The sequence below is a fragment of the Scyliorhinus canicula genome, chromosome 16 (genome assembly GCF_902713615.1).
Source record: "Scyliorhinus canicula chromosome 16, sScyCan1.1, whole genome shotgun sequence".
NCBI lineage: Eukaryota > Metazoa > Chordata > Chondrichthyes > Carcharhiniformes > Scyliorhinidae > Scyliorhinus > Scyliorhinus canicula.
In genome coordinates, this window is record NC_052161.1 from 52,475,115 (window position 1) to 52,490,530 (window position 15,416).

The window sequence follows — 15,416 nt, forward strand, 5'->3', positions numbered from 1 at the left end:
TTATTTAGATGTCGTGAAAGCCTCCTTCATTAATTTGAAAGATCGCCAACCAATTTAGTTTAGCAGAGTCAGTCCCGGCCCATCAGACCTGGTGCCTGATTCAGAAAGAAAGTTCCCAATGGTGGGGGAATCCAGAACTAGGGGTCATAGTTTGAGGATAAGGGATAAACCTTTTGGTACTCAGATGAGGAGAAATTCCTTCGCCCAGAGGTGGTCAATCTGTGGAATTCATTACCACAGAAAATAGTTGAGGCCAAAACATTGTGTAGTTTCAAGAATGAATTAGATATAGCTCTTTGGGCTAAAGGGATCAAGGTATCTGGATGGTGAGCAGGATCAGGGTACTGAACTTGATGATCAGCCATGATCAATGGAGGAGCAGGTTCAAAGGGTCAAATTACATAGAATTACATAGAATTTACAGTGCAGAAGGAGGCCATTCGGCCCATCGAGTCTGCACCGGCTCTTGGAAAGAGCACCCTACCCCCTATACAAGGTCAACACCTCCACCCTATCCCCATTACCCAGTAACCCCACCCAACACTAAGGGCAATTTTGGATACTAAGGGCAATTTATCATGGCCAATCCACCTAACCCGCACATCTTTGGACTGTGGGAGGAAACCGGAGCACCCGGAGGAAACCCACGCACACACGGGGAGGATGTGCAGACTCCGCACAGACAGTGACCCAAGCCGGAATCGAACCTGGGACCCTGGAGCTGTGAAGCGATTGTGCTATCCACAAGGCTACCGTACTGCCCCTGATCTCCTCCTGCTTCTATTTTCTATGTATGTTTCTATGTATGACTCCCTAAGGCCTGTTCACTATCCACAAGACACAAGTCAAGAATGTGATAGAATGCACTCCACTTATCTACATAGTTAGAGTTCAACTCTAACAGCACATAAGAAGCTCTACACAATCTAGGACAAGGCTGCTTGTTTGATTGGCAGCCCATCCATTATCTGAAACAATCACTCCTGCCACTACCAGTGCACAATGGTAGTTTGTGTTAGGAAAGAGTTAATGTTCCCCAGTGCTTCAGTTAGAATTGGAGCTTTAATTGTTTAATAGACCACACTTACTGTTTGATCGAATGCATATATAGGGGATATAGATGGATCCTGTGCTGGTGACAGGGTGACAGGGTTAAGGTTGTGAACCTGGGAGGTTCTAATTAAGAATCCACATGCAAACGACAGATGCATGAAGGTTATTGGTCGTTGTAGTAAGACAGAGGTGCCTTTCAGTAGCAGCCTCTGTGACTGAGCAGTCCTTTTCAGGATGCCCTCTACTCACACCAAATGGGGAGTGAGGTAGAAGGATTTGTTTATGCCAAAGATCTAAGCGATGTTGGTATCACGCAACCTATGCAGGGCTGGACAGTTCGCAGACTTGTTCAACTGGTGATCAACATTCAGCTAGGACTAAGATATCACAAGACCCAAATGTCAAAGAGGATGAAGGTCAATATCTCAACTGTAAAGCAACCTGACTGAAGATAGATCACAACTAATTTGGAAAAGCTTCACACATTCAATTTAATTCCAGAACCGTGGGATCAAATGAAGTCAGCTATCCATGATCCCTGTGTCCAGACTTTTATGTTTTAACATTATGGACAACAGTACTGGTTTGTTGAAGGCTGAAGTATATGACCTACTGGAACAAAAAATGTCAGCATTCAGAGCCTGGCATAACAACTCAAGGTACAGGTCAGGGTGGTAGTATTCCCACGGCTCAATGATGATGCGCAAAGACAAATCCAAAAGATAAAAGACATGCGGTAGGAAGATCAAGCCCAATAGATCCAACAATATGCCGACTATCATGGCATGCAAAGCTTTCTTAAAGTCACCAGGGCTATCTATAGACGGAGGTCAAATGGACAAAATCATCTTGCTCACAGGTTGGTGTTTCTCATCTTAAGGATGACTATGCCATCTACCAAAATTGAAAAATACATTTTCAACAACCCCCCAAACTATGAACCCACAGTGATTGCTGATTCTCTCCAGGCTGTTGTGATGAGTGTAAGAAATTGTCATATTTTATATTTTATATTTTTTTGCAGTAGTGTTATTAAAACCTGGATTCAAATGCATACAGACAGTTTGGCTGCTAGAGCAGTAACTACAGAGCAATAACACTGAGGTGATCATTGATTTGCAGGTGAAGTGTTCTGCTAATAGATCTTGAGAACCATTTTCTTGTTGACAGATAGATAGCTAATGGAACAGCGTTTAGGTTTGAAGGACCCTTACGGCGCTAAGGACCTGGGTTTGAATCCCGGCCAGGGGTCACTATCCATGTGGAGTTTGCACATTCTCCCTGTGTCTGCATGGGTTTCACCCCCACAACCCAAAAATGTGCAGGTTAGGTGGATTGGCCATGTTAAATCACCCTTAATTGGAAAAAAAAATAATTTGGTACTCTAAATATATATTTTAAAATGTTTAAAGGAGCCTGGGGTGTAGATAATTTCATGAGGGATATTGTGTTTGGTCCTGGCTAAAAAAGTCAAGGGACATCTTGTAAGAAGAGACAAAATAATGCCTTATGGTTTGGGTACAGATGACATAGTTAATATGAGGAGCCAGGTCAGTCTGAAAAGTCAGTTGGTCCTTAAACTTTAATCTGAACAGAGGTTTTTTCAGATTAGTCCTAAAAGATTTTCTCTCCCAAGATTCTGTACAGAGAAAAGCTGGTAATACCCTGGTTGTTAACTGTTTTCATAAGTGGTATTTGAAATATATTGATTTGCTTAATTGGAATATAGTGGCAGATTTAGGAAGTAAGTTATGGTTGCTTCTTTTACTGAAGAACTGTTGTAACTGTTAACTGTAAAGTTATTTCCGTTTTGTTAATGTGGCTAATTCTGTGATTAAATTAATATTAAGCATAAAAGATACCTATTGGTCAGTGTTATCACTCCTGTGGTACAGTAACATTTCCTCACAGTTTTACAAATTGAAAATAGTTGGGTTCTCGTTTGGGATCCAAAAACTATCCCTTGGTAACCTATGGTAGAATCCATGGAGTAACTATTGAAGGCAGAGCTGAAAAAAGACAATCAAAAGGATGAAAAGCAACAAGGAAAAACCTGGTATTCTGGCTGAGGCCCTCAAGACCTGTGGGCTTTTGTTCATACCAAGACTCCATAGATTTGGGAGTAAAAATAACCTCCCCTTCCCCACTTCAGGAATGAGACACTTGTAACTATCTTTAATAAGGGAGACCGATCATGCCGTGAAAACAATTGAGTATTTCCCTCTTGCCCATAGCAGCAGAAATCCTGGCAGACATTTCCTTGAATTGCTTATTTACTGTGGCTGAGGAAATCTACCCAGAAACACAACGGGACTTTGACATAGACATAGAATTTACAGTGCAAAAGGAGGCCATTCAGCCCATCGAGTCTGCACCGGCTCTTGGAAAGAGCACCCTACCCAAGCCCATACCTCCATCCTATCCCCATAACCCAGTAACCCCACCTAAGACTAAGGGCAATTTAGACACTAAGGGCAATTTAGCATGGCCAATCCACCTAGCCTGCACATCTTTGGACTGTGGGAAGAAACCGGAGCACCCGGAGGAAACCCACACACACACGGGGAGAGCGTGCAGACTCCACACAGACAGTGACCCAAGCCGGGAATCGAACCTGGGACTCTGGAGCTGTGAAGCATTTGTGCTAACCACTATGCTACCGTGCTGGTTTTTGTTGCCAGAGAAACTGAAGAAAAATTGTTGAGAACACCAGGGGTTCTTCATTGCATTCATTGACTTGACGGGAGCATTGAACTCAGTAAATTGGGAGTCTCTGTGGATTGTGCTCTAAAGATTTGGATGTCCAAGAAACTTCATCACAATTCTACAATTGTTTCATGGTGATATGACTGCAATTGTCTTGAGTCAGAGATCTGAAACAGGCCCCTTCAAAATCCAGAACGGTGTCATGCAAGGTTGTGTTACAGTTCCCACATCGTTTGTAATTTACCTGATGGGCTATTCCCCTCATCAAAGATCAACTGCCCTCTGGTGTGTGTATTAAATATCATCTAGGTAGAAATCTCATTAGCCTCAATCGTTTCCGTGCCCACACTGACCACCATAAGCATACATGATCTATAGTTTACAGTTGACTGCAGTGCCATTGCCCACTCTGCGCCATATTTGCAAACCACTCTCAATCTCTTCAATTCTACATATGAGGAACTTGAGCAGTCCTTAAATGATGCCAAAACTCATATATCAACCCATACCTGGTCAGCCAAATATTCCACCTCCTGTAGATGTTGAGGGAAAGACCCTGGAATATGTTGACCATTCCAGTTATTCGCAGCTCCCTCTTTCAAAATGCCACTATTGATCAGGGAATCCAACATTGGATCAACAGTGCCAGCACAACCATCTACAAAACTGATTAAATTATCTTCCAGATAAGAGCCGAGGCAAATAGGAAGAGTTTCTGCAGTCTTATAAATGTATTTGTGGGCATAAATTAGGTAGAAGAGAGAAAGTGAGGCATGACGTAGATGGGGAGGAAACAGCTCCCATAATACAACATCCATATTGATTAAATCCAGCAGTTAGCACAAGTACAGTAGGACATTGAATGCAAAATGACATTATTGAATTGTGTTCTAATGATTTGCATTCACCGCTTTAAACAGTGCCGAGGCTGGATGGAACACAAAGACTGTGTGGGCTACAGGAAAGTGAATGTCATCACCAAGAGCAATTCATTTCCTATACCACGATTAGAGGATTCTATTGAAAGCGTTGGACAGTCTAAATACATCACAAAGATAGGCTTGCAAAAGGAATAGTGGAAAATAAGGCAAAGGAAATTTCATTATTCATGACACCAAATGGACTTTATCAGTTTAAAGTTATGCTGTTCAGGATGAAGAACGCCCCTGCAACATTTCAGAGACTAATACATAAAGTGATTCAGTGACTGAGCCACTGTGCAAAGTACATTGATGATTTAATGGTGTTTAGTCGAAGTTGGGAAGAACATCTGCTACCCTAAAAAGAACTGTTTGAGTGCTTAAAGAAGCTTATCTAGTCATGAATTTGGCAAAAATCAAATTTGCTACAGCTCAAATTTCACATTTAATTTTTAAAAATAAATTTAAAGTACCCAATTTATTTTTTTCCAATTAAGGGGCAATTTAGCATGACCAATCCACTACCTTGCACATCTTTGGGTTGTGGGGGTGAGACCCACGCATACACGGGGAGAAAGTTCAAACTCCACACGGTCAGTGGCCCAGGGTCGGGATCGAACCTAGATAGGCAGCAGTGCTAACCAGTGTGCCACTATGCATATTTAAGGTGTATTATGGGGCATGGTCAAATGGGTTTATGAGATGCAATGATACAGGCCTTTTAGTATTTTCCAGATCCGGCAACAAGAAAAGAGATTTTAAGATTTCTGGAAATTAATGGATTTTATCATAAATTTGTGCCAAACATTAATGGTGTCATAGCACCACTAACAGAAATCTTGAAGAAGAACAAGAAATGTAACTGGACAGATGATCGCCAAACTGCGTTTCAACATTTGAAAACTGTGTTGACAATAAAGCCAGTGTTAATCACACAAAATTGTGAAAATATTTTAATCTGACTGTGGATGCTCATGACATTCGATTGGGAGCCGTATTGTTACAGGAAGATGAACTTGGAATTGAGAAACCTGTGGGTTATTTCGCAAGGAAATTAAATTATCAACAAAAGTACCCTACAATTGAAAAAGAGACTTTAAAGTATTGGAATGACAACACTAAACAGGCAGCCAGTTAAGATCAAATCTCGAACCGAACAGGTTTTGCTTTCACTGAAACTGAAGACAGTTTTCCCAAAAGTGACCAGGTAACCTCCAAATATGACCACATAATCTGTGCATAGTACTAATTTGCTGGATTTAACTCCTTGAGTTATAAAATTTTGGATGTTGCTTGGGAACGACGGGGCGTCTCAGAGTTTGGGAACATGGGTTGTTGGAACCAAGGGATACTTTCCTGTAATACTGTGTGTACAGCCATCAGCGTTCTTACATATTGTAGTTATTTCAGTCCTTCTTGTAGTGTATTTTTTCTTTAAGTTAATATATATTCTTTATTCATTACTCACACAATGACTAGACTATTCTTCCCTGCTTCGCAAAGCTTTCCTCACAGTGTAAAAAAACTGAAAATATACACAATTAAGAACCGTTGTTCCAAGTTACTCTGCTAGGTTTTGGGATACCCTTGCATTTACCATCAGTGGGGTTCATAGCAGCACCAATGGGCTGCAGTAAGGATAGGGCAATGGGACAGCAGCTGTGCAAATGACCAGGAGACTGAGGTCACAGATGTGTTCTGCTGCAGGGGAATATATGAGGACCTCATTGGACGTCATTGGGGTGGACAGCAAGGAATGCTGATGAAGATGCACAATGAGATGGTTGGTGCATTGGCAGGCCTGCCAGGTAGTCTTTCAGTCACTGTCCTGGAGCATGGAACAGGCTGGTTTTCCTCTGGTGCAGAGCTTGGTGCCCAGCTTTTCCATCATGGAACTGATGGGCACATCCATGACAGCATTGCCAGACTGCTCCATGATGGACTGTCTACAATGGCCATTGTCTCAGCTTCCACCCGAGTTGACAACTCTGATTAAATGTATTCCTGTGGATTTAATAACATGACTCACCCCCAAACTCCAGCCATTAGCCGACCATCCTTGTGACATTTTACCTTCCCACACCAAGTTGAAAACAAAAAAGATGTATTGACCATTTGGATGATGCTTGCTGGTCAGCCAAACACCTTTCTTACCTCTATTTTCAATATTTTTATATTTGGTAAAGAAAAACATTCAAAGGAAATAATTAAAAATATATATTTTAATATCCCTATGATTTTTCTTTAGGGTTGCACACAGCAGTGTCTTGGAGATTGACCTTCAATTTCTGGAAACTCCAGGCCAATCCTGGAGGGTTGGTAACCCTATCTTCCCCTGCAGCACAGGCTGAGCCCCCTTGCATCTCACTGCTGCAGTGGAAGCCCAGACAGATATCATGGGTTCCATATTTGCTCCCATACAAGCTCAGTCCAATGCAATGCCGACTCAGAAAGTTAACCATCGGGAGTGTGGATATTCGTGCTCCAAGGGCCATGTGGGATCTCACTGCAGTCCAACAGTAAGTTCTCCAGCGGATTACTAGGGCTGTAGAACTGCTGTCCTGGAGCACAAAATTGCTGTCTTGTCGTCCGATGACAGTATTTATGCTCCCCCAACTGTCATTCCACCATTTCCCCTGCTGTTCCCTCTGAGCCTGCCATCCCAGGCAGTCGCTACACACCAAGGTGGTGCAATCTAAAGCTGGGCCCTCAAAGCCAAGAGTTGATTAAGGACAGTCAGCAAGACCATCTGCAGTCTCCCTGACTAAATCAGCAATCTTCCACCAACCATGCTGCAGCCACTAGGTTGGCACTGCGAAGGGGCACCAGAACAGGTAAAGGCACCCACACGACAGACACAAAGTGGATGCATAAGGATGATTAGTTCAATGTTTTGTAGTACTGATGTGTTATGGGATAAAATTTTTAAGTGAGTGGTTTCAATGTTGGCCTTTATTGGTTGATAGTGGACAAAGGGCTGCTAAGTCTGCTACTGATATACTAATAGAACATAGAACATAGAACAGGCCCTTCGGCCCTCGATGTTGTGCCGAGCAATTATCACCCTACTCAAACCCATGTATCCACCCTATACCCGTAACCCAACAACCCCCCCCCCCTTAACCTTACTTTTTAGGACACTACGGGCAATTTAGCATGGCCAATCCACCTAACCCGCACATCTTTGGACTGTGGGAGGAAACCGGAGCACCCGGAGGAAACCCACGCACACACGGGGAGGACGTGCAGACTCCACACAGACAGTGACCCAGCCGGGAATCGAACCTGGGATCCTGGAGCTGTGAAGCATTTATGCTAACCACCATGCTACCGTGCTGCAATGACAAATGTTGGATCGTAGTTGGGTCGGGAAAGTTCATTTTAACTGAAGCATCACAAGATGGCCCCTTTCGCTGTGACCCAGTGCAAAAGAGCATGTGCCCTTTCCCTGCCTCTTCCTTTCCACATCCTGTTCATGTTGGAGACCAAACGTTACAGCAACAACTGTACTGTTTGTTTGAAAGGGACTGGTCTTTTCCCCCTATGGTGTGAAATATTTCCAAACTGCTTGAGCAAATCATAACAGTCCCTCCACAAACTTTGCCTTAGCAAAGGTTAGTCAGAAGCACCTCACCTGTATCTTAAATGGCACTTTAAGTAGTGCAGAACAGCACCCATTTTGTTTCATAATGTTTGTTGTTGGGGGGGGGGGGGGGGTAACGAAGATGCTACCTACACTTGGACTGACCATATTAACCCATTTACATCAGTGAACTGATGATAATAAACAAAAACGGGACAATCTCAGCAGGTCTGACAGCATCTGTGGTGAGAAAAGGGAGCTAACGTTTCGAGTCTGGATGACTTTTTGTCAAAGCTGGGGCTTTGTGATCATTTTCATTCATGGTCTTTAGGTGCACGTGGAGGCTGCAGGGGCGCTGACACTCTATACGCTACACAAGAAGTGAGCAATGGCATAGCTCACACATATATGCCATGCCTAAACCATGTCACACTACGTGTCATCCAGATTTAGTGCACACTTAATTCCCTAACTGTGGGTGTATCCATATCACATCGACTTGAGCGGTTCAAGCAGATGGCTCACCACCTCCTTCTCAAGGGCAATTAGGGATGGGCAGTATATGTTGGCATTACTTGCCATGCACAAAGCCCAAGAACGAATCTAAAAATAATCTCATGTTAATTACTACCTGTTACAAACCTATTCAACAGACAATTGTAAAATAGATCAGTGAATAGACATAATGGGCAAGTCTAAATGATGAAATATCATTTCAAACATTTGGCAATATTTATAACCATAATGTAGAACTACCGAATTGGTGACCTCGGTAAACTGTTTACTGTTTACTGTCAGGCCGTCAACCCAGGTCTCTTTTCATCGCATTTAGTAGCAGCAAGTATGATATCTGACCCTTTTCTCACCCTTCATTTCGGTCAGATGAATTTAAGCGAAGTGTTTGCAATTGCGTAAGTGGTTAAATAGGCGCGGGGGGAGGACCTTTACACACTGTGAAGCTCAATTCTTGAAAACTTCCGCCTTAGGCTGGGAAAGGAGGGAGTGAGGATCAGTTATCAGAACTGAAAACCCCAAGATCAGATCAAAGGCTGAGGCAGGGTTCTCTGTGGTATACAATGGCCACAAGGATACCAACTCGAGAAGAGTGTGAAAGCTGGAGAACTTGGGAACTAGCAGAATTCCTGCGACTGGTAAGGCGCACCTCTCTCCCTTTTAAAGTTTGATGAAGACCTGTATTTTATATGACTGTTGAAACGCCGACATTATTTCACTTAAAAGTTGTTAATGCATAATAATTGCACCAAAACTGTGGCAAGTTAAATGAAAGCAAAGCAAAACGTCAGGAAAGCGTCAAAGCGACCCAGGAAGTACTGCAAGTTTGTTTAGTAGTCCCGTAAAAATAATAGATAGCTTGGACAGAGCTGTTATTTGGGGTGCTATATTACAGAGTGAGATTTTAACCTAAAGAAAATCTGTTGATTATGGAAGCCCTTGCTTGAACTATAAAGTTTAACAAAGGGTATCTATCTCCCTTCATTAGAATTAAATAAGTTATGATATTTTGGAACCTTCTGACCAGCTTGAAGCTAAAGGTTTCCTTGTTTCTCGTTTATGCACAGAATAATTTATATGACCCTGCCAGTGTAGTGGAAAGGCAGAAAATATCTGGGGCAACGTTTTTGGTAAGTAAACTGAAAGCAATGTACTTTCTTTCATAAAGTTGAAATGACATGTTTTCCCTTCCCTGGATGTTCTGACTTCCGAACGTATTATCTGCGTTTTATATCTTAACGTGTCCTATGTTACAGCTCAAAGAATCGTATTTCAAAACATTAGACTCGATATCAGCATTAACTGTGCTAAAGAAACATCAACAAATCACAGCTCAATAGATATGGAATACACCACTCAACAACAACAACTTGCATTTATATAGCACCTCTGATGTAATTTTCAAAATAAATTTAGGGCACCCAAATACTCTTTTCCAATTAAAGGACAATTTAGCATGGCCAACCCACCTACCCTGCACATCTTTGGGTTATGGGGGGGGGGGGGGGGAGACCCACACAGACACGGGGAAAATGTGCAAACCATGCAGACAGTGACCCGGGGCCTCGATCGAACCTGGGTCCTCAACGTCATGAGGCAGCAGTGCTAACCACTGCACCAACGTGCTACCCACCCCTAATGTAATTAACCATCCAAAGGTACTTCATCTTTCTCAACCATTCTGGTGCATAGGTCAGACTTTTGTCTGTTTCTATAGCTAATTATTCCTGGAAAAGGTCGCTAGTCTGTCGCCTGGAGCTGATAGCTTGAGGTGCATTACACCACATCAAGCATGAAAAGCACTTAATAGGAGAGCTTTGAAACAAAAATTAATACTGAGTGACATAGGGAGATATTAGGACAGATACCTAGAGGCTTGGTCGAAGAGCTAGGTTTTAGGTGTTTTAAAGGGGGGAACCGAGTTAGAGATTAGGAGAGGTTTAAGGAAGGAATTTCAGAATGTAGGATTTTGGGGACAAGGCTACTGATGGTGGAGCAATTACAATTGGGTACCGTCAAGAGACCAGCTTTGGAGGTACCTAGGTACATCAGGGGGTTGTATGGTTGGAGGATATGATCAAGATTAGGAAGGGAGGGGCCAGGGAGTGATTTAAAAATAAGGAGGACCATTTAAAATTTGGGTGTTGCTTCACCATCTATTAGTAGAAAGTGCAGGAGTTATAGAAGCTATAGAACAGTACAGGCCCTTTGGCCCTCAATGTTGTGCCGAGCCATGATCACCCTACTCAAACCCACGTATCCACCCTATACCCATAACCCAACAACCCCCCCCCCCCTAACCTTAGTTTTTTTATTAGGACACTACGGGAAATTTAGCATGGCCAATCCACCTAACCCGCACATCTTTGGACTGTAGGAGGAAACCGGAGCACCCGGAGGAAACCCACGCACACAGGGGGAGGACGTGCAGACTCCACACAGACAGTGACCCAGCCGGGAATCGAACCTGGTACCCTGGAGCTGTGAAGCATTTATGCTAACCACCATGCTACCCTGCTGCCCCTAAGTGATGGGTGACTAGGACTTAGTGTGAATACGGACATGGGCAACAGAGCTTTGAATGATCACAAGTTTACAGGAGATGGTAATGAAGGCTACCAATCAAGAATTGCCACTCAGCCATCAGTTCCCAATAAAAGGAGAAGGGCAATTAATTAGTCATAGAGCCATAGTGTGGAATTTCCCACTCCTGCCGAAGTAAATGAACTTTTGAATAGCCCACCACATTTCCCAGCCTGCCCCCTCTGCGAACTGGCCATAAAACACAGCCCTTGAAGCATTACAGAACAGAAGGAGGCCTTGTTCCTTAACAATTTGGTTAGTGGGTGGGATTCTCCGCTTCCCCAGCCACGTGTTCTTTGGCGGTGTGCATTGCGCTGGTGCTGGGATCTCTCTTCTCCCCCCTTGTCAATGGGATTTCCCATTGAACCCACCCCACTTCGTTGGGAGATCTGTGGGTGGGGGTGCACTGCTAGCGGGAAAGAGGAGCCCAACGGCTAGAGAATTCCGGCCAATGTGTTGTTCCTCATAAATTGAGGACTGAAGGGACAGATTTTCAGAGTCGCTAAAACATAAAATGTTGGAACATTCAACATGGTTGAGCAGGACCTACGAAGGGAGAATCATAGGGGCACAGTGAAGTGGCAGTGCTAGGCACCAACCTTTAGGAAAACTGGCCACCAAAGATCTAGCTCCCTCCATGCCAGTTTTGTGACTACTGTTTGAATCTGCTGCCAGATTAATCAGATCTCCAGGCATGTAGCAAAAGTGATGTCATCAAGCAGAATCAGCAAAGAAACACATTGACATATTTTCACAGACAGAACAAGTAAAATGGGGTTAGGGGCTGGTTTAGCTCACCAGGCTAAATCACTGGCTTTTAAAGCAGACCAAGCAGGCCAGCAGCACGGTTCGATTCCCGTACCAGCCTCCCTGGACAGGCGCCGGAATGTGGCGACTAGGGGCTTTTCACAGTAACTTCATTGAAGCCTACTCGTGACAATAAGCGATTTTCATTTCATTTCAAATGTATTGTATTTTTCACTTTTAATCAAAATTTAACAGAGGTAGAAATAAATGATTCAGTTGCACATATGGGTTTGAGGTTGAAGTAGAGCGGCATGGTAGCACAGTGGTTAGCGCTGTTGCTTCACAGTGCTAGGACCCGGGTTCGATTCCCAGCTAGGTCACTGTCTGTGCAGAGTCTGCACATTCTCCCCGTGTCTGCGTGGGTTTCCTCCAGGCGCTCCGGTTTCTTCCCACAAGAGCCGAAGGACATGCTTGTAAGGTGAATTGGTATTCTAAATTCTCCTCAGTGTACCCGAACTGACACCAGAGTGTGGCAACTAGAGAATTTTCATTGTAACTTCATTGCGTTGTTAATATAAGCCTACTTGTGACACGAATAAAGATTATTATTATTAAATATCAGAAGCAAATTTTAAAAATATTTCTTAAAATCATAATTCAACATCCCACGGATGTAAAATTCGTTTTTCGTGGTCAGTGAGTCTGTTCAGCAATACTTTTTAAATGAGTTACTGTTTATTAATAATAATAATAATAAAAATCTTTATTGTCACAAGTAGGCTTACATTAACACTGTAATGAAGTTACTGTGAAAATCCCCTAGTCGCCACAATTAACCTAAACAATTCACCAAACAATTAACCTAAAAATCCAGTTGTACCTCATTCAACAAGTTCTAACTTTTACAAGCATTTTTTACTTTGTGACGAAAAAAATCATGAAGGGACAAATTCTAATCGGTTCACTGATTTCTCTGTAATTGTAGTCAGAGGGACTTCAACGTTACACCATGTGGAGAAGCATAGAATCACTGACTGCAGCTTCTGGATTTTGTATTTTAGCTGTGCTGTCAGTGACAATGCAATGGCAGAATACGCTGATGGTTTCCCCATGACGTTGTTCGTGCCAGGTCTAATGAAAGGCCATCTACTTGAAAGATGAACTCTTCTTCTCTCTCCCCGGGTGCTTCCTGACCTGCTGAGTTTTTCTTTCTATTTCAGATTTGCAGCATCTGTAGTGTTATACTTTTGGATTTTGCACTTGCCACAGCCAGACTCTGTAGATTGGGGAAATACAAATCAGAATGTTTCTGTTACAGGCAGCTGATCCACATTGCCGGCATCATCAGTTTTATGCCTTATGCCCAATATTTTCAAAATAACCATAAATCTCAAGTTTGAAAATTCACAAAAAAAAACGATTACATTCACCTTTTGCAGTTCAACTAGGAATCAGATTAAAATGGCCAGAACACCTCATCGTCACTGTGCTGCCAGTCTGTGGATAAAACCGCATTGCTTGGCACTTCTGGAAGAGTTCTTCAGCAGCAGATCAGCGGAACTCCTGAATAAACAATGCAAACAGCTGAAAATGTCCGTTTCACTTTGGATTCCGCTCATCTCCTGCCAATGGTAGAGTCAGGCAATACATAGATTTGCAAAGAATTTATAGCGTAGAAACAGGCCATTGGTCCAACAGGTCTGTGAGCACATTTCTGCTTCAAACAAGGTTTTTCCTATCATACTTCAGCTAACCTTATCAGGATATCCTGCTATTCCTTTCTCACTCATAATTACCTCGCCCTCCATTAAATGCATCCATGCTGGTTTAGCTCGCTGGGCTAAATCGCTGGCTTTTAAAGCAGACCAAGCAGGCCAGCAGCACGGTTCGATTCCCGTACCAGCCTCCCCGGACAGGTGCCGGAATATGGCGACTAGGGGCTTTTCACAGTAACTTCATTGAAGCCTACTCGTGACAATAAGCAATTTTCATTCATTTCATTTCATGCTATTTGCCCCAACATGTGGTGGCCAGTTTCACATTCTAATCGCTCTCTGGGTAATTACATTTCTCTTGAATTCCTCAATAGATTTATTAATAACTGTTGTAAGATATAACCTCTCAGGTTTGGGACAACCTTGTAAATTATTTTTGCACCTTCCAGAGTGCCTCTATGGGCAGGATTTTCCAGTCCTGGCCCCCCCGGGACTGGAAATTTGCGCCTGAGGTCAACTGTCCCCCAAATTATCCATCTCGGCTACAACGATTCCCGGGGCAGGCGTGACCAGAGGATTTAGGTCTCTATCTTTTTCACACACAGTGACCAGAACTGCATAGCACTTTAAGCTTGTTCTACCCAAAGTTCTACCCAACGTCGATTCCAATTCGGCAGAGAATGGTGTGTCAGCTGGGAAACGATATCAGCACCGGGTGCCAATCCTATTCCGATGCTCCGGACACCCACTGATGATGGCAGCGAGCTACACACCCCACGTCGGTGGGAGGATGCAAATGGGTGATTTGCACCCATCTGTATCCAATTAATGGACTGGAAGCCCAAGTCTCCACCCACCCTCCATTCTGCACTGATCCCACAGCAGGAACTCCTGCCAAGGGAATTGGTGCAAGTTTTCCTAAGCGTGGCCCTGATGCAGTGGACCCCGTGGTGATTCAAGGGGGTCAGTGTATAACTGAAGTGTCCCCCAAAGTTTATTAGCAGGCACCCTCCTCCCTGAGCATTTCCTATCCAGCCCCGTAATCAGACCCTCCCATCAGACCCCTCATTAGACCTTATTTCAGACTGCCCATGAGACCCCCCCCATTAGACTGTCCCAGCAGACTCCCATCAGACATTCTCATCAAGACCACACCCACCCAGCCGATCCTTCATCAGATTCCCCACCCTGCCCCCCATCAGATCCCCCCTAGCAGAGACCACAGTCAGACAGCCCCCATAAGAGATCTATCTTTCATTCACACTTGAATGCATCTCCATAGTCCTGCTTTGATGCTAACAGCAAGCAGCTAGTGCTATATGCTGTGAAAAAGAGGAGTGAAAGCACTAGCTGCTTTTGATTGGTGAGGAACTGTCAGTCATAGCAAGAATATTTATAAACATTGTGGTTCGCACCAACATCAGGTAATGGAGATGCATTCAAGCATGAAGGGAAAGGTGGACCGACATTTCACAAAGCACCTATCTCTGGAGTAATAGAACTGTCAATCACTGGGTAATGTAAGGTATTGCTGTGTAAAATTGAATGAAATATTTACATTTCAAAAGCTGTCAAGGGATTTGAAGCCATTTAAAG

The 15,416-nt window shown here is 43.4% G+C and overlaps 1 protein-coding gene across 4 annotated transcripts in view; it reads left to right on the forward strand.

Moving 5' to 3' along the window:
* The first annotated feature begins 9,229 nt into the window (after positions 1–9,229).
* The window catches only part of blnk (B cell linker), a 297,279-nt gene continuing 291,092 nt past the window's right edge, over positions 9,230–15,416 (forward strand). For all 4 annotated transcript variants that reach the window (XM_038821614.1, XM_038821617.1, XM_038821616.1 and 1 more), the window contains exons 1-2: positions 9,230–9,413; positions 9,843–9,905. In XM_038821614.1, the coding sequence (XP_038677542.1) occupies positions 9,339–9,413; positions 9,843–9,905 (138 nt within the window). In that variant the 5' untranslated portion in view covers positions 9,230–9,338. The remainder of the gene's footprint in view (positions 9,414–9,842; positions 9,906–15,416) is intronic.